Genomic DNA, 19,259 nt, shown 5'->3' with positions numbered 1-19,259 from the left:
CAGGGTCGGCAGGGACTTCCAGTGAGATGGGAAATTCCACGCTGGCAGACACCGTGCCTGCCTGGCTCACGGCTCTCTCCCCACCTCCTGGCACAGTGCTCAGCCTGGGCAAGCCCCTGCGTGAATGTCGGCTGAGTGAAGAACTGAGTGAATGGCGCCAGTCAGACACTCACTGATTACCTAACAAAATGACCAGTGCTTTCCAGACACACACATGTCAGTGATAAGAACCTGAACTTCACCTGGTATGGGGGAAATCCTGCAATCATAATAAGACACCAGAGAATCACTGGGTTCTACTCTCTGAAAGATGAAACAGGGCTCGAAATAGCTTAAATCAAACTCTTATTATGTATAGCCTGGGCTTCAATTACTTTATAACCCGTAGACGGTAATAACAAAATAGCTACCAGTTCTTAACACCTCACTGTGTGCCATACATTGTGCAAAGTGCTTTGTGCACTGTCCCCGTCAACCTGGTAACAGCCCCAGGAGACAGACAGCAGAATCCTCAATGATGAGAACTCCCTGAGTCAGAGGTGAGCATCCCTGCCAAGGTCCCACGGCGGTGAGTGCCGGCTGCAGAGCTTTAAATGTGCATCAGTCTGCGAACAGCCTGGGCTCTATTCACTGCTCCACACTTCCTTCTAAGGACACAAAGTATCTGCATACAAATTGGCTCATTGATACATTTATCACATTTCTTAGGGGCCCAAAGGCTGTAATATGCCATAGAGGATACCAAAATTGGTAGATGAGAATGGTCTGTGCCATAACAGAACTTGCAAAGTTGACTCATAAATCTGGTCAGCTGGAATTCCTTCTGTAGAGCTAGCTGTGCGTCAGCGGGGTTGGAGACAGTCTTTTGTGAAAACCTGAAGGTGTTTGCTTCAAAATGAAGACAGCTTTGTCTTGGATTATACTATCTGTGGTCCACAAATAATACTGAAATCAGTAAAAATTGATATTTTTCTTAAAGGGCAGTTAAATGTCGTCCTAAGCATGGCTAATAGTTATATGAGTGAAACTTTCATTGTGTTCAATGAAGCCAAAAGTTCCTATTTCTGAAAAAGTAAATCAATATAGACAAGATAATCAATCAACTTTCCCCAACACTTTATGAAAAGTGTGACCACATCGGCAACCAATCTTTTATTAATTCACTTCAGTCCACTACTCAAGTTTCCCCTTTTCTTTATGAACATTCCTCTCCCCGCCCCCACAAAAGATGCATAGGCATTCATTCTATATCAACTCCCATCTATTTACTGCTACTCGTCATTAATATACAGTTTGGGGCATGGGTTAAAAATCATTGCTTCCTCATTAATGAACATAATTCACTGATCTCTCCATTTGTGGACTTCATTGAAAAGGAACACAGGTAGATGATATCTAAAAATATCTAACAAAATAATAAGAGGAATAATGCCTGAAGGATTTAGTGAAACAAGCCAGTCATTGAAAGATAAATACCATATGATCTCACTTATAAGTGGAATCTGGTGAACAGAATAAACTAACGAGCAAAACAGAACTGGAGGCATGGAAACAAGGACAGATGGACAGCTGTAGGAGGGGAGGAGGAGGCAGGGCTGGTTGAAAGAAGGGGAAGAGATTAGACAAAGGACGTAGATGCGTGACCCCTGGACACAGACAACCGTGTGGGGATTGGCTGGGGGGGAGGGGCAGGACGGATGCAGGGGGGCAAAGGGGGAAAATTCAGACAACTACAATAGCTTAAACAATAAAATATTTAAATTCTTTTAAAATGTACCTAAGAGGTTCCCTTTCAAAAGAAAAAACAAAGTTAAAATAGAATTATTTCCCACATCACCTGCACTAACATGCTTTCAACACTCAAGAACAGCTCTTCTGCTTCTTTGGTCTTGCCCATCAGCTTCAAAAATCTCGCAATAAAGAACATTAATCTGCACTTGTCTGTGGCAGTGGCCTCCAGAGGCCTACATTCCAGCACTGGAATAGAAGGAAAAGCAAATTGTCCTAAATCACATTGGAAAAGAACAAGGAATCCCCGTCACTGACTCCTGGTACAGGAGTTAAATATATTATCCATATTTTAGTGCTGCTCTCTCAAGGGATCAGCGCTTTGCTCTTATTAAGGCTTACGTATATTACCAATTATTTTAAACAAGGACATGAAAAATAACTCTAATGGTTTTAAATCACCTTGATATGTAAATTTTGAAAACCAGAGGGTCGAAGAAGAGTATTTCTATAGCTCAATCTGCAAATTGCTGTCATTTGTATTTGGGAGTGCTTTTCAAGCAAGAAGAAAAAAAGTGTTTCAATATCTTACACAATTCTGCCCTCTGTTGCAACTATCTTGAATTATTCTTGCATTGTCCTTTCTTTAACAGAAAGTACAGAATATTAAAAGAACAAAATAAGGAACATACTTTGTGTGCATTTGTGTGTGGTTATATCTTACTATGCACAAATGAAAATATAGAGAATTTTTTTAACTTGAAGACCCGGTTAAATACATGGCACTTCAAGGGCATTATTTTCAGAATTTCCCTTCCCAAATGTCCCGGTAGCTGACCTTCTACAGTTGCCCATCTGTGACATTTCAAATCGCTGCGCCCGACGTGTTTGATACCACCACGCTCCCTGCTCCACACTCCCTCCTCTGCATGTGCTGTGGGCCGTCCAGGCCCGAGTGCCCTGCTTTCTTCCCGCCACCTTTTCCATGGGTCACCATCCATACTACAGAGTAAATATTTACTGAGCATCTATGTGGGAGACAGCATTCTAGGTCCATCAACATAGCAGATAAGGTTGCAGCCCTCAGCCTGCAGGGGGGCTGGGAGGCTTTGAGCCATAGCTACAGAGCCTGGGGATGGAGAGCAAAACGAAATCAGAGTCCAGGAAGAGAGAGCGCTGAGGGTCCAAGACGTTTGTCCGCAGTGGCTGTCCAAGCAAAAGGGCCAGACGTAAGAACTGAGGGGTTCAGTTAGAGCCTAGGAACTCTAAGCAGCTGCTCGGAGCAGACAGACAGGGATGGTCTAGACAAACAGCCAAGGAAAGGGCTCCTGCCCTCGGCCGGGCTTTTGAACATTCCAGAAGGATTGTTGGGTCCAGATTCCTGTCAAGGGCTCAGGTAGGACTGGACAACGCCCACCACTATGTTTAGTACTCAATTCAACATTCTATGTGCTCCAAGAAGTCTTCATTCCTGAACCCTGCTGCTCATTGACCACATCCTCACCTTCACTCAGCACCAGCATAGAGTTGCAATAGAGAAGAACGTAACTTTTCTTGTTATAAAACTAATATATGCACATTATAAAAAATTGAAAAAATATAGAAAAGTACAAAGAAAAGTTGAAATCCTTCATAATTGCATCATTCAAAGATACTCTCTATTCACCTACAGCTGTAGGTATTTCTGATCTTTTGTGTACCCACACTCATTTTTTTAAATTAAAGTCGAAATGTGGTGATCACAGTGGGGAGCAGGGCATAAAGGGACTAAATGGTAATGAAAAAATACAAGAAAAAAACAATTAATTAAAAATTTTTTCAACCCTGAAAAATGTATTAGCTGATTAAACTTGGGATCATCCTCTACATAATGTTTCATGCCTGCTTTCTGACTTCCATATTCAACAGCATCAGTACGTTTGTACTGCACTGGATGGTGAATAGATACTGAACATAATATTCATGGTTTCTGCCCTTGCGTAGCTTCTAAGCTACTGAAAAACAGATTTTAAATACTTTTGTACATCCTTAAACATTGTTAGAGGATACACATACTTGTGACTGGATCGTGTTCCATTTTACAGACCGCAAGACATCTGGTGAGACTTCCTGGCAGAATCTTTCTAAACCTCCCTATTTTCTTGGAGCAGCTGTTAGACATTCAATGACCCACAGGATATCAATCTTGAGCATAAGATAAGATTTGGGCATAAATTGCCAAATTGTCCCCAGAATGATTGTGCCAATATAAACTCTTCTTGTAGCATAAAAAAGTGCCAATTTCCTCACACCTTTATCAATACTATTTTTTAATTCATTACACAAAAACATCATTGTCAGTTTGGTACCTGAAAAATATCGCCTTATTTCAATTTGCATTTGAAACAGAATATTGTATTTATTAACAATTTATGTTCTTCATCAACTCTAAGCACCAGCAAGTGCAAATTTATCCCTATTTCAGAAATGTTAAGTTTTGAGAAAGCCTGCTTCTTAGAACCAGTGAAATCCAGTATTGATTCTTTAGTGCATTCATTCCTCCAACAACAGTTTCCTGAGCACCTTGAGTGCCTGCTGTGGGCCAGGCACCGTCCTGGGCGCAGTAGAGAAAGGACAAGCCCAAACATACCTGGGCCCAGTCAGCTGGGTTGTCAGAGGGTTGGGGCGACTGACCATCACATAACCACGCAGCTGTGTATATATGCAAACTATGGAAAGAACCATGAAAGAGATGGTGGTATGAATTCAGGAAGGTTTTCCATGGACTGGAAATTGATCTGAGAGTTAAAAAAAGAATAGAAGATTTTGAGGCAAAATGAGGGAGGGATGTTGGAAATTCTAACAGAGAAAAGAACACATGCAAAGGCTGTAGGGAAAGGAAAAGAGCATGGCCCTTGGAGAGCTGAAGGATGGAGACTGCAGAACAGAGAGAGCACGGCATTTGGTTCAAGGTCAGGGTGGAGACCCAGGAAGGAGCCGTTCAGCAGCCACACCCTGCCTGGTGCTGCTCCAGGCGCTGGAGATACTGTGGTGAACCTGACAGGCAGGGTCCTTCTCTCCAGGAGCTTACATTCCAGTGGCTGGGAGGGTAGATCCCAGGGGAGAGAGGAGCAGAGGGGAAGAAAACAAGACAAAGTCCAGTAACAGTACAAGATATGCAAAGAGTTTAAATACGATAACATGATCTAGAATGACAAGGTATAATATTAGATTGAGAGGCCACTCTGTGAAAGTGACACATCAGCTGAGATCTAAACAAGTAACCAGAAGGAAGTGGTACAACAAATGAGTAAGAAGAGCCTTTCCTGGCTGAGGGAGCAGCTGGTGCCAAGGCCCAAAGGCAGAATACACTTGAAGGACAGAAAGAAGGCCAACGTAGCTGGCATCTAGAGGTCAAGGGGAAGAACCCGACAAATGATGCTACCCAGACATGCAGGGGCCATGCCAGGCACTGCAGGCTAAGCGGAGGAAATTAGTCTTTAGAATTAGTGCCATAGCAAGCCATTGGACTGGTCTTCATCTGGGAGGTGACAAATCTGGTTTCCATTCTTAACAGCTCATCCTGGCTACTTAGCAGACAATAGACTTTATAAGATGAAAAGTGGAAATAGCAAGACGTTTGGAGACTGGTACAATAGGCCGGGAGCGAGGGGAGGGTGGCTCGAGCTCAGGATGTCCCCTCTCATCGCCCCTACTCATCATCATACCAGGAGTCCTAGCTGGTGCAGTAAGACAGGAAAAGGAAGTAAAGGTATATTGGGGGAGAAAAAATACAATGGTCTTGGTTCACAAAGGATGTGACTGTCTATGTAGAAAATCCAAAAAACATTAAAATAAAATCAACAAAATACTCCTGGAACTAATAAGCAATTATAACAAGGTTAATACACAAAAGCCAATTGTTCTCTGTACCAGCATTGAACAGTTAGAATTAGAAGTCTAAAACACAATGTCATTTATTGTAGTACCCCCAAAATAAAACACTTAGGTATAAATCTAATAAAGATGTACACAGTCTATATGCAAAATCTATGAAACTCTGATGAAAAATATCAAAGAAGATTTTAAAAAATAGAGAGACATTGCATGTGGATAGATTGCAAGACTCAACACTGTTAAGATGTTTGACCTATAGATTCACTGCAGTCTCAGTAAAAACCTTCTGTGATGTCCAGCTGATCCTTGACAAAGTAGCAAAGGCAGTCCAATGGAGATAGTCTAATTAACAAATGGTCCTGCAACAATTACACATCCACGTGCAAAAAAGGGATCTAGACGACTCCACTCTAAGAAGACATCTAACCCAATTAAAAAATGGGAAAAGGACTTGAACAGACACTTCTCCAAGGAGGACATACAGAATATCCAGAGACACATGAAGAGATGCTCAATATCGTTAGCTATCAGAGAGATGCAAATTAAAACCACAATGAGATACCACCTTATACCGGTCAGGATGGCTATCATAAACAAAGCAACAAACAACAAATGTTGGAGAGGGTGTGGGGAAAAGGGGTCCTTAGTTCACTGTTGGTGGGAGTGCAGACTGGTACAACCATTATGGAAAACAGTATGGAATTTTCTCAGAAAAATAAAAATCGACCTGCCTTTTGACCCAGCAATTCCACTGCTAGGATTATATCCTAAAATCCTAAAACATCAATTTCAAAGAACCTATGAACCACAATGTTCATAGCAGCACAATTTACAATAGCCAAGAGTTAGAAGCAACCTAGGTGCCTGTCAGTAAATGAATGGATCAAAAAATTATGGTACATATACACAATGGAATTCTATGCAGCAGAGAGAAAGAAAAGGCTACTACCCTTTGCAACAACATGGATGGAACTGGAAAGCATTATGCTGAGTGAAATAGGCCAGGTGTTGAAAGACAAATACCATATGATCTCACCTTTAACAGGAAGCTAAACAACAAAACAAACAAGCAAGCAGAATAAAAACCAAGACACTGAAATAGAGAACAAGGGGTCAATGACCAGAGGGGAGAGGGAAGGGAATTTAAGGGGGAAAAAGGGGAGGGATTTGGAGGAACAAGTATGAAGGACACAGGGACGAGAACTAAGGGGGTGGAAATGGGAGGGAGGGGGGAGCACGGGGCGGGGGGGGGGCTGGGATGGGAGAAATAGACAAAAAAAAACTGTACTTGAAAAATAACTAAATAAAATTATTTTTTTAAAAAGGGATCTAGAACAGACCTTATACCTTTCACAAAAACTACTCAGAATGGATCCTAGATCCAAATAGAAAATGAAATACTATAAAACTTTTACAAGAAACACAGGAGGAAAGCTATGTGACTTTGAACTTAGCAATGACCTTATTAAATACAACATCAAAAGCATAACCCATGAAAGAAAATGTTAAGACTTTATTAAAATTAAAAACTTTTGCTCTGTGGAAGGCATAGTTAAGACACTAGAAAAAAACAAACTACAGAGTTTGTAGGAGAAAATACTACTAGGAGAAATTATTTGTAAAATATGTATCTGATAAAGGACTTCTATCCAAAATATGCAGAGAACTCTTAAACCTTAACAATAATAAAGATTCTGAGCAAAATAAGCCAGTCAGAGAAGGACAAATACCATACGATCTCACTCATATGTGGAATCTAAAGAACAAAATAAACTGACGAACAAAATAAAACCAGAGGCATGGACGCATGGAACAGACCGACATCTCAGAGGGACGGGAGGTGGGGGAGACAGGAAGAGATCAGCCAAGAACATACGTACGTCTGTGCACAGCCCACGGACACAGACAACAACGTGGTGAAGGCCAGGGGTGCAGGCTGCGGGGCGGGGGGTGCACGGGGGAAGAAAATAGGGGACATCTGTCATAGTGTCAGCAATAAAATATATATAAACAAAAATAAAGATCTATTTTATACATTAAATCATAATACAGATGTTCAATGTTATTTGTCATTACAGAACTGCAAATTAAAACAACTATAACATACCACTACACACCTACTGGAATGGCTCCAACTTTAAAAACTGACAATATCAAATGCTAATCAGACTGTAGAACAATATTAACTATTATTCAGTGTTGGTAGGGGTGCAAAATGGTAAAGCCACTTTAAAAGACAGTCTGGCAGTTTCCTATAAAGCTACACATTGTTTTACTGTATGATCCAGCAATCATGCTCCTACGTATTCACCCAACTGATTTTAAAACTTATGTACATATACATATTTACATGCATATATGTACAGCAGTGTTACTCATAATCAGAGAACACTAGGAGCAGCCAAAAAGTCCTCCAATAAGCAAACACACAGGATGAACTGTGGTATATTCGAACAACAGATTATTATTCAGTGATACGAAGAAATGGAGTATCAGGCCATGAGAAGACACAGAAGAACCTTAAGTGCATATTAGTTAGTAGTCAGCACAACTGTATACAGCAGTCCTGACAGCTCACAGAAGGGCAGTGCTGGTGGTGAACAAATCTGAGAAGTGTTTAGGAAATAACAAAATGTCCGGGTTCAGTGATAAAACGGATTTGGGGAAAGTGTCAAGGATTACTCCACAGTGGTAAATTGAGAGACGGTCCCTGGAAGAGACCCTGAATTTGGAAAGATGTGGGTGAGTTCAGTGTTGCAGGCATTGGGTCTGGGAAGCTCTGGAGACATTATCCAAGCAGAGAGTTAAATAGGCAGTTGGCTATATGGGTCTGGAGGTCAGTGGGTCAAGTGTGGATAGAGAAATTGATGTGAGAGTCACATGCACGAAGACAGGACTGAAACCGTAGACACAGATGATATGCTTACCATGAACTTCAAGCACGAGAGGAGAAGAGCCATAAGGGACTCTGACACTTAGCCAGGTAGAAGAGAAAGAACTAACAAAAAAGACAGATAAGGAGCAGCCAGAGAGATGGGAAATAAACCCACAGAGTGTGTGTGAGCAAAGCCGAGAGACCAGACGGTGTGGAAGAAGAGGGTGCGGTCCGTAAAAGGCCACTGACATTGAGGAGTGAAGTCAGACAAGGACCGTCCTTTGGGAGGCCTGTTCATGATCTCGCCTGTTTTCATTGATGGGTTGGTCATTTTCTTAATGACCTTAAGAGCATTTTATATACTAGAAATATTAATCACTTATCAGTTATGTATATTACAAATATTTCCCCAGCTACTCACTTGCCTTTTAATTGTGTTTCTGGTTTTCTGAGAATTGTTTTACTTCATTTTGTTTTGTTTTACATATAAAAATTTCACGCATTTATTTAGACAGAGTTACCAATTATTTTCTCCTTCACAATTTACTTTTACTTTCTTGCTCATACTCATCTACATTTTCTTCTTGTTCCTTTGTAGATAACATTTTATTTTTCTATATTTAACTCAAATCGTCCTGGAATTTATTTTGAGATAATGTTTGAGGTAACTTTTTACCAAATAGTGGACGATGATCCAAGCACCATTTTTTCCAATAATCCATCTAATTTGAAATGCTTCCCTCACTTACTAATTTTGTGTACCTATAGCTGAGTCTGCGCCTGGGCTTTCCATTTTGTCCTGCAGAGCTGTCCACTTTTGTTACCACTGGTATTTTTTTAGTTATTACAGCTTTATAATAGGTTTACATAATTTGATATTCAAATTGCCTCATTAGATTGTTATTCTCACATATTTTTTTTCTCTAGGAACATTAGAATCATTTTGAAAATTTAGAAAGGCCTTAATCCAATTGGGAGAGCCATTAGAATTGTCTTCTGCCTTCAAATCGATTGGGGAAGAACAGATAGCTTGACAACACTGAACTGCTCCATTCAAGCATGTGGTATACATCTCTACACACTAAAAGCTTATTTTCTGTACCTCGTTTTCTTTAATTTGTTAAATGTTTATCGACTTGAGAGAGAGAGAACTCAAAGTGGGAGAGAAACATCCATCGGCTCCCTCCCAACTGTGCCCTGGCAACCTAGGCGTGTGCCCTGACTGGGAATCAAACCCCCAGCCTTGTGGTGCGCTGGACGATGCTCCATCCAACTGAGCCACACAGACAAGGGCTACTTTCTGTACTTCTGAAAATTTTATAAAAATGCGAGATCCTGCACATTTCATGTTAAGTTTATTCTTAGATACTTCATATTTTCTGTGGCCACTGTAGATTATATCTTTTGTTCTTTTCTTTTTTCTGTAGAGCTATTTTTAAAATTCTTTAATGAACCACTTGGTTCCATCCACCCCAAATACTTAGAGGTCTCTGAAGGTGCCTAGGGCAAAGCTTCATACATTAGTCTCAAACAGCTGCCACTGTCCCATTACCGCAACCTTCTGACAAGACCCTGCAGTGTAACGCATTTACCCTTTGCCCTAATAAGAACGTCTGCCCCTTAAACACAAGATGCTTCTCCCTACCCCACACACCTGCCACCTGCAGGGGAGCCAGCCATCCGTCAAGACGGAGCCGTGCTGGGGACCCATCCTTCTGCCACATCTGCTCTTATTCTGTCTCTTCTCATTATCGACATTGCCCAAAAAGTGTGACTGCAACCAGAAATGGGTTTTCTTCCCTTTTATGTGACCCAGGGCTCCAGCCAAAAAGAAGAGCATCGGATAATCCATGAAAGCTTAGTCAAACACAGAAGTTGTCCTCTAGGCTCCATGACTTCTCTACTGGCCAGCAGTCAGAGACGCAGCTGGCAGGGAGGGGCAAGCTCCGGGTGCCAATGAACACCTGGGGAGAAGAGAGTTCATGTTCCAGACAGCCTCTTTCTAAGACATTAGGCCGCTTGTTCTCCTTGCAACCAGGAGGGGGAGCCGCAGCACACACTCGCAGGAGGGAGACCAGAAGCTGGGTGTGCCTGCATCCTGGACCAACAGCCTCAGCAGCTGGAGCTACACCAGGTGCTCCTCGGCTCCGCTTTCCAAGCAAATGGGCCCAGAACCCCTGGAGATTCTCACTGCCTTCAGAAGCAGGCAGGGGACAAAAATGTAAGTAGCCTAAATTCTTTTCAGAAAAAAATGGGGGCAATACAGACTAAGCCTGGAAAAGGGAATTCAGACGACTCATCCGTGGGGAGGGAGGCTAGGCACTGTATTTGGCCCTTCCCTCCTCAAGCCTCTTCTTCCTGCTGGTGGCTTTGGGGAGAGGAATTGGTCCTGTATCCACTTCCCCACGGGCCAGTCCTGCTTCCAGTGATGCCTGGCTCTAACTGTGCCGTCCACCCCAAACTCCTGCTCACAGCAGAGCCCCTGTCCCACCTAGAACCCTTGTCCCACCTGAGCTTGCGGTTCCGGCACTGACTTCCCGGGGCTGCTTGCTCTCTCCTCTCTGATGGACGCTGCCTGAAATGTGGAGTGACTGGATTCTTCCTCTTGCCCCAAACAATTTGTAACAGGCTTTTACTAAAAATGAGTGATATCAGAGGAGTGTTTCAACCAAGCACAGAGAACAAAATCACTGAGAATGTACTAGATAGTTAATGTAATGCCTCTAATTGACATCCATCCTTACTTTTGGAATTTCTGACTCATTAGTCTAGTCACTGACTCTTAGGAGTAAAATCAATGACTAATTAGCCGACCCCGGCTCCTCTTTCCTCTCCTGGCTTCAGCTCCCACTCCATGTGCGTATCCCTGGCCCCGCTTTCTCTGAGCCCAAGAATATCTGCTCCCCACATTCTACTCCCACTGCAGACTCAACACGGCTTCTGCCCTCTAAACCTACTTCTTCGGGAGTGTTTGCTGTTGGGGCTGATGGAGACATCACCTAGCCAGTCACTCGGGTCACACCTGTGGGAGTCATCTTTGCCTACCATATCCCTGGACCTGCCTGATGACCAAAGCTGTCGATTCTAGGTCCAAACTGTCCTCTGCGTCCCCACTGCCACCTCCTCATCTAAGCCAGCATTGCCTCTCACCGGCTCGTCCATTTCATTCTTCACACCACACCCAAGACCAGCCCTGGCACCAGCGTGCTTAGATCCCCAATGGCTTCCCCCTGCTCTCGGGGTCAAGGCCGATGCTGGAGCAGACCCTCCGCACTTGGGCTGCTGCGGCCTCTGTGGTACCCACACTGCCTTCATTCAGTTCTGCAGATTCACTATTCTCCCTCTCAACTCTGGACCGTCATCTACACTGTTCCCTCTGCTCTTTACCTGGTGAGTTCTTACTCATCCTCCAAGAGTCAGGTGAAATGTCCCTTCTTTGGGATAATGTCCACTGTCCTGAGACAAGGTCTCTCCCCCTGCTCTAGGCTCCATGTCCAGGTACCACGCTTCTCAGGCCTAATTGCTCCGTGGTGTCTGCCTTTCACACTCCACTGTGAGCTCCGTTAAGGCAGGAACCAAGAGTGTCTGACCCATGGCTGTACCCCCGGCATCCAGCCCCATGGTCAGCACAAGGCAGGCACTCAGTGAATCCTGTTGAATTAATTTGGAGAAGTGACAGCACTTGCACAGGCCTCTCCTGTGCAAGAAAGGAAGGCAGGGGTAAACGGGCAAGCGACTCCCAAGACTGCAGACTATACAACAGGGTTTCTTGTGAACCTCTTTGAAAGTGTATTCCAGGTCAGGGTCTCACCTCCAGCGGCTCCCCGGGAGGGCAGATGGGCTCAGGGCTATGCGTGGCCACACCACCAGGGGAGAGACGAAAAACGTGTGAGGAGGCCCAGACAACCAACCACTGTGGTCTGGTCTACCGCCTGGGGCGATCAGACAGGGTTCCTGCTGAACTTACACCTTGTTCCACTGAATAGAATACATTTGCTATTGCTTTGGTGACAAATATTTGGCCTTGTGACTTCTACTTTCGGCAACCCAAAAGGAAGAAAAGTGAACCTGTACAGTCCTGGGGGTACCCCAGGGAGCTGCCCCCCAACTGGCCATGGGCTGACTCTGCCAGCAGGGAGGCGGGTAAGCCAGGAAGGGGGGCAGCGACGTGCAGAGCCACTTGATCGCAGCCTTGTGTTATGAAGATGGTCAGAGAGAGGAAATGGAGACACCTGGTGGGTGTGAGGGATGAATGTGACAGACTCCATGGAGGTAAAACTACAGGACTCGGTGGTGACTGAGCCCGAGTGGTGAGGCAGAAGGGAGGTGTCAAAGGCGATGACAGAGGCCAGGACCTCTGCGGAGGAGCCCCTGCGGTCCAGAGTAACACAAAGACTAACCAGCAGCATCTTAGATGATTGTCACATAGCAGCGGGCAGCTGCTTACACTTTCACCAGGACAGCCCTGCGGGCGTCTGCAGCCTAGGTCAGGGGGATGCACTCTGAACTCACCTACATCCAAAAAAGCCTCACACACTGAAATGCTAAGTGATTTCCTCCTGCTTTCAACCCCCAGCCCTGCCCCTGGTTGTCACCACGACAACCAGGTTATGACAAGCAGTTGAGGCATTATCAGGAAGGATTTTCGCGCCCACCTTGGAGATCTAATCTTCCTCTGGTTAGCTGCCAGCTTCCTCCGCATACAGAACACCCCCCTTTCAGCCCCACCTCCATCCTCCACCCTCGGTCTCTAAGCCCTGCCAACCGTGCAAGCTTCACTCGGGTCCTTCCACATGGTGGATCAGTGGATCAGACAAATTCCAAAATTACCTAAGTCTACCTGGGAATAAGAATAAAGGTAAAGGCTACCTGTTTAAGGACCAAAACAGATGGAGGCATGTTTCGCCCAAATCTGTTCCTCACTATCTGGGAAGACCCTGCGCAATTCAACTCACTTCTCTGAGACTCGTCTCTTCCCGTTTTGATCAAGACACAATAGTAATGGTTCTACAGAGGTTTTGTGAGAACGAAACAAAATAACACATATACGGTAGTTAACTTAGAGTCTGACACATGGCGCATGCTCAACACCTGCTGTTACAGTCCCTCCCGAAAGCCCCCTGAGAGCAGGGACTCTGTTGGTTGCGTCAGCAGTGCCCGGTGAGTCCACGGCCCAGGCGGGTGCGCAGTTATCACTTGTTGGAAGAATGAATGAAGGTTATTACTCTTTAACAAGCCAGGATGGAAGAGAGAGAGACAGGCGGGGGGAACTGCTGACGGAGAACAGAGGGAGGAAAAGTTAACCGAAGCGCCGTCTACGCCCAGGCCCTGGACAGAATATCAAAGAAGACCAGTCCCTGGTTGTCTGACCCCTACGCTGCACACAGGAAACTGATACTAAATAATACTGACTGTTAACTGTAATTGAAATTTTTTTATAATTTGAAATTTAGGAAAGAGTGTTCCCAACTTGGATTGAGGCCACTCTCCATACTAATTACATGGTAATTGGTGGCCCCATCAGTAGATTGTGGAAACATACAAGAGGACGTTTTGGGGGGAAATCTGAACTAATTTAGTCTTTGCGCCTACTTAATTTGAACTGTCCACTGTCACTCAGGAAAGCTATGGCTGCAGCAGCGATACTGCCGGTTGCTCTCAGGAAGTGAGCTCTGTGCCCGGATACTCCAAAGAGAGGTTCAGGCTGAAAACACAGCCTCGGGGTGTGGTCGAAGCCGTGAGAAAGGACAGAGAGGGAAAAAATGCTAAGGAAAAATCACAACAAGGAAATAAAGAAGAAACACTTCAAAATTAACACTTTGTCTCGATTTCCCATCTTCAGAAATTGTCGGCTTAATTGGTGGGGAGGAGTGCTCAGAGGGATCTGTCAGAGTGATCAGAAGGATGTGAGGAAACAAAAATTCTTGGCCGCTCTATATCCCAGCAAACTGGAGTAAGGAGACATCAGTACTCACTGTACCTGAGAGTGTACATCTCTCCCTTATTTTGCAGCATCTGTCTTCTTTCATCTGGGCCACGGAGAACAGGTAGGCCCTGGCAGGATCATACCCAGCTCCAGATAACACATTCCAGTAGTGGAGGAGGTGCAGCCTGGTCCAGTAGCTCGGGCCTTGGATCTTTGATATGAAGTCTGTGACACTTGTAGCACAATGGATTAGTGTTAAGTCATTTCAGTATTTCATGCCTTGAAGGGAGTTAGTCTTCTGTTGACATTCCATAAGCCTATTTATAAACTTCTTAACTGATATGACTTGAGTAGGTCAACAAATAAAAATGAGCCTGTCACCCTCCAGCAGTCAAAGCCAATGCCACCCATCTGTCCAGGAGGCCCCTCCTCCGAGCAGGCTCCCAGGACCTGCCAAGCAGAGCGAGCTGCTCCCTCTTCCGAGCTTGAGTAGTTGGCTGCGTTTGCTCTGGTGAGGCTGTGCACACCCGTTACCACCGTGTGTAGCAATTCTCTGGCTGCACATCTTCCCCACCACATGGAAGGTACCTAAGGACTTGGGGCTACATCTCAGTCACTCATGCATCCCCCAGAGCCTACAACAGTGTGGGAGACAGAGGGGGTCAATGACAGATGTTTGCAGAAGGAACGAAAGGGAGGGAGGGAATAGGGATGGGGAGGAGGGGGGAACAAGGGAGGGGAGGCAGAAAGAAAGGAAGGTCTAGCAAGAGAACATGGCCGATCCTTGATCCCTGCCCAATTGTAAGTCCTCCTCTTTCTGGAATGCTTCTTAACTTGGAGAGGAATCCAGGGGGAGTCAAGGAGTGAACAGAACACTCTGTAGAGCCAGGGGATCAAATGGAGCAACCCTGGGGATCTGTCAGCCACACCAGTTGATGCCGAATGATGGTCCTTCCAGTGAATAAATGTGTGTGTCTTGCTCAAGGGAACCACTAAATGCAGAGCAGCGGAAGTTAACGCTCAATCGGCCAAACACAATATACAAACAAGGCAACTTACCTAGGACTTGAGAGAAAGTTGCTCAAATCCCCCCAGTAGCCACTCATTTTCAGGTGCCACGGCAGCTCTTGGTACACTCTCCAGAAAGCGGTCTGCCGTTGGAAGTATGTGACCAGAATTCGGTGCAAATGTGTTTTCTTATGATTCACTGGTTTCTGAAAGGTACGCGGGCTGCTTTCTCGAACAGGAGTAAGCACACCTGTTCAAAAAATCAATCGCATTTGAATGCATCTGACTTTTTAGTATATGAAACACAATAGTAAATAAATCAACAGTTCTGTGACCATAATTAGAGACAATAAAGTAGCTTGAAAAAACACTGAACTATTAAACATGTATCTCCTTATAAATCAGTCTAAATTTTCCAAACATTTACTTACAGTTGTGATCCCTGACCCAGATTTTGAGAAGCTTGTGAACATGTTGATTTTTCATATTGAGCTTCCCCCCTCCCCTTAGGAAATCATTGTGACCTACTTTTCTATTTTAAATATACATCATGGTTACTGCTTAAATAAGCACTTTCACATCTTGGAGGGCGTGCATTTTTGGAGAAGTTAATCTGCTGCCTGGATCTCATATAGGCCAAGGGGTCACTGGGCAAACTAATGGCAAGTTGAATGTTGGAGTCAAGATTACCACCTCTTCATATCCAAAGAGAAATGGTTCCAACAGGTCATACAACCCATAGCAAGCTTGTCAAAAACAAAAAGGTTTTGTTTCATTAAATCTTGGAGATATCTATCCTCAAAAACTGATATACAAGTATTTTTAATTTTTTGTTGGACACTTTTTCTTGTGAGATGAATGGGTCATGCAGCTGGATGGCACACCCAGCCTGGTTCTTCATCAGACCTACAGTGAACGAGGCTCCTTTCTGTTGGAAGTGACGTCCGTGTTACCTACCCACTTGGGGAGACTCTGTGCTAGCTCATCTAAAATGTGCAATCTTCCCAAGTGGCAGGTGCAATGCTTAAGAAACCCATGGGGTGGGGGTGGGGGGGGAGGAACCCCCCACCACTGTGTGTGGCTCAGACATTTTTGGGGTCGTAAACTGGGAAAGTGGGTGGGGAATAAGACAGAGAGCTGAGAGAAATATTAACTTGAGTCCAAGATTTAGAGTGTTAAACATGGCACTTAAAGTGTGCAACACATTTTAACATCAGACACCATGTTCGATTTTACCTTTTTACAAACAGTCTCTCGAGGAGGATGTGAAAATCCCTGTGATGGTTAATTTTCCATGTCAACTTGGCCGGGCTATGGGATGCCCAGGTCACTGGGAAGATACTATTTCCAAGTGTGTCTGGGAGGGTGTTTCTGGAAGAGAGTCACATTTGAACCTGCAGACTGAGCTGGAATATCTACCTTCTCAGCACTTCCGGTTCTCAGACCTTCAGGCATGGACTGGGATTTTCAGCATTGATTCTCAGGCCTTTGAACTTGAGCTGGAACTATGCTATCAGCTTTCCTGGGCTTCCAGCTTGCAGACAGCAAGATCCTGGGACTTCTCAGTCTCCATAATAATGTGTCAGTCCCTCATCATAAATATTCTTCTACACATCGATAACATTTCCCTATATTTCTCCTACTGGTCCTGCTTCTCTGGAGAACTCTAATACAATCCCCATATGGCCAACAAAGCTACTTAAAATCAGAGAGACCAGGCGGCTGGCCTCTGGTCAGCATATGACTTATAAATGCAGAAGCAGGGTGACGCCGTTCTCACTCAGTTCCAGTGCTCCTCTGATCACATATGGGATGTGAGGAATGGCTAAGCCACAGTCCCTCCCGTGCATACCAAGTTCAGCACAGTTCTCATGGCAGGCTCACTGGCTGACGTTTACATGGTGCTGTTATCTCTCACGATGGGCTACATCTTGCTGTGTGGACAAACAGACCCAAAATTTCAGTGGCTAAAACACCAAAGGTTTATCATTCCCATCCCAGGTGGCTGGACCCCCAAATCCAGGTCTCCTCACTCCAGGACCAGTGGGGCAATGGCCACCTTGAAAGTTGCCAGTGGCAACTCAAGATTCATGGAACAGAACTAGTCCCTAGGTGCTACCCAGCAAAGGGAACAGGAAATGCTTCCCATTGTAGAAAGCAGAGCTGGACATTTTGGCAATTGGCTGAAGTGGTCACCCCCATGCTCATCATTTGTGCCAGATGCTGTATTAAGCACCTTACATTAACTATACTTAGCATTTTTGATACCCTTATGGTAAATACTATAATTATCCCCATTTTTCAGGTGAGAAACTGAGTCTTAAAAAAAGCTAAACACCTTGCACAAGGTCACACAAATTCTGTCAGATTCCAAAGCCCTTCCTCTCAAGAAGAAATCATTTCTAGTAGAGGCCAGGTGGTTTCCAGTGGGAGGGAAGGTAGACTCCATTTGCCACACAGTGCACAGCCCAGGAGGTGAGGACACGGTGAAGTGAGGCTGCACCCTTCCCATGAAGACAGTGTCGTATGCAGGTGGCTCACGCCCCCTCTCCGGTGCTCTGCCCCCCAGATCCTGATTCTACTGCAGGCAGACACCACAGGCTGTACTGACTCTCCAAACAACAGATGTGGAGGCTTCTAAAATGGCACACCCCAAAACAGTGTCCAGGAATAGCTGTGCATTCATTCAGCAAGCATCTATTGAGTGTAACTGGAGTGGGCCCCCAGAGAATTCAGACGTCTTTGGGGGTATCTGGTGAAATGGGATGATCCTTAGGCCTCCCCAGTTGATTGCACAGATCACCTTGGGAAAGGCTGTGGGCGGGAGGCCACAGGGGAGATGGGGGGAAATGAAAAGGGAATTCATAATGGCTAGTATTTCTTGAGAATTTTCTGTGGACCAGGCCTAGTCTAAGTACTCGTAACTACGCAAATTAACTCATTGAATGTTTGAAAGGAAGAAATGTTTGAATTTGGAACGCTTATCATTTTACCAATGGGGCCTGTGTATGGGGTGGTGAAATGACATGGACAAGGTCATCAGCCCAGAAGTTGGAGGGCCAGGGCTCACCCCCAGTCCTGCACCGGAACCCACTTCCAACTGTTATGCTCTGCTGACTCCCTCTACTCAACATACGCTGAAACGTGGGCTCCGCAGACTGGATTGTGGGAACTCTGATGGGGTTAGGAGCTGTAAGAAGAAACAGAGAGGGCTCTTCCCAGGAATGGCCCCCTGAGAGCCTGACAAGGGTGGGTTTGGGGGAGGAGGGCATGCATGGGTCAGGTCTCCCAGGAAATGACTCCTCACACTTCCACGGAACCAGCACCACCCTGGCACCTGCAGGCCTGGCTGCCTTGGGACAAAGGGAGAGGGACCCCTGGCTGAGATCTGGTTTTCTTATGGTGAAATAATGTATCTGAAGTGAATGCCAACATGAAAGCACTAAAAAAAATGGTGGCTATTACGGCCAATATTAACAAGATGTGATAATGGCCTTGAGCCACTAGAAGAGTATTTGTCAGCTTTTCAACTCTCCTATCAGCCCTTTTCTCTTTCCACCCCATTGATATGCATGTATGTGTACACACATGTACACACATGTGTACAAAGTATATATGACCAAAGAGGGAAGTATAGTAACCAAAGGGGAAAGAGGTTATTGCATCAGAGCCCAGGGATCAAAGTGTCTCTCTAGATTGGCCAACTTCTAACAGGAGTAATCTAAATTTCAAGTTGAATACCATACCAGACGGAGGACTAATTTCAAAAGAAAGAAGTAGACAGGTGTATCTGGCTAAGAGCCCATTTTGCCTCAAAATGATCAGTATAACATTTAGACAAAAACA

General features: G+C 44.8%; 1 protein-coding gene across 1 annotated transcript in view; it reads right to left on the bottom strand.

The window, feature by feature from the left end:
• LOC119060254 (putative tetratricopeptide repeat protein 41) overlaps positions 1-19,259 on the bottom strand; it is a 69,768-nt gene that overhangs the window by 15,070 nt on the left and 35,439 nt on the right. Inside the window, exons 8-10 of the mRNA XM_037160259.2 lie at positions 15,465-15,663; positions 14,460-14,638; positions 1,838-1,977 (exon numbers count right to left, since the gene is read on the bottom strand). Of these exons, the coding sequence (XP_037016154.2) occupies positions 1,838-1,977; positions 14,460-14,638; positions 15,465-15,663 (518 nt within the window). The remainder of the gene's footprint in view (positions 1-1,837; positions 1,978-14,459; positions 14,639-15,464; positions 15,664-19,259) is intronic.

The sequence above is a fragment of the Artibeus jamaicensis genome, unplaced genomic scaffold (genome assembly GCF_021234435.1).
Source record: "Artibeus jamaicensis isolate MK-2021 breed Jamaican fruit bat unplaced genomic scaffold, CSHL_Jam_final contig_233, whole genome shotgun sequence".
In the NCBI taxonomy this organism is placed as follows: domain Eukaryota; kingdom Metazoa; phylum Chordata; class Mammalia; order Chiroptera; family Phyllostomidae; genus Artibeus; species Artibeus jamaicensis.
Note: the sequence above shows the minus strand (reverse complement) of the source record. Positions and strands in the feature narration are given on the sequence as shown.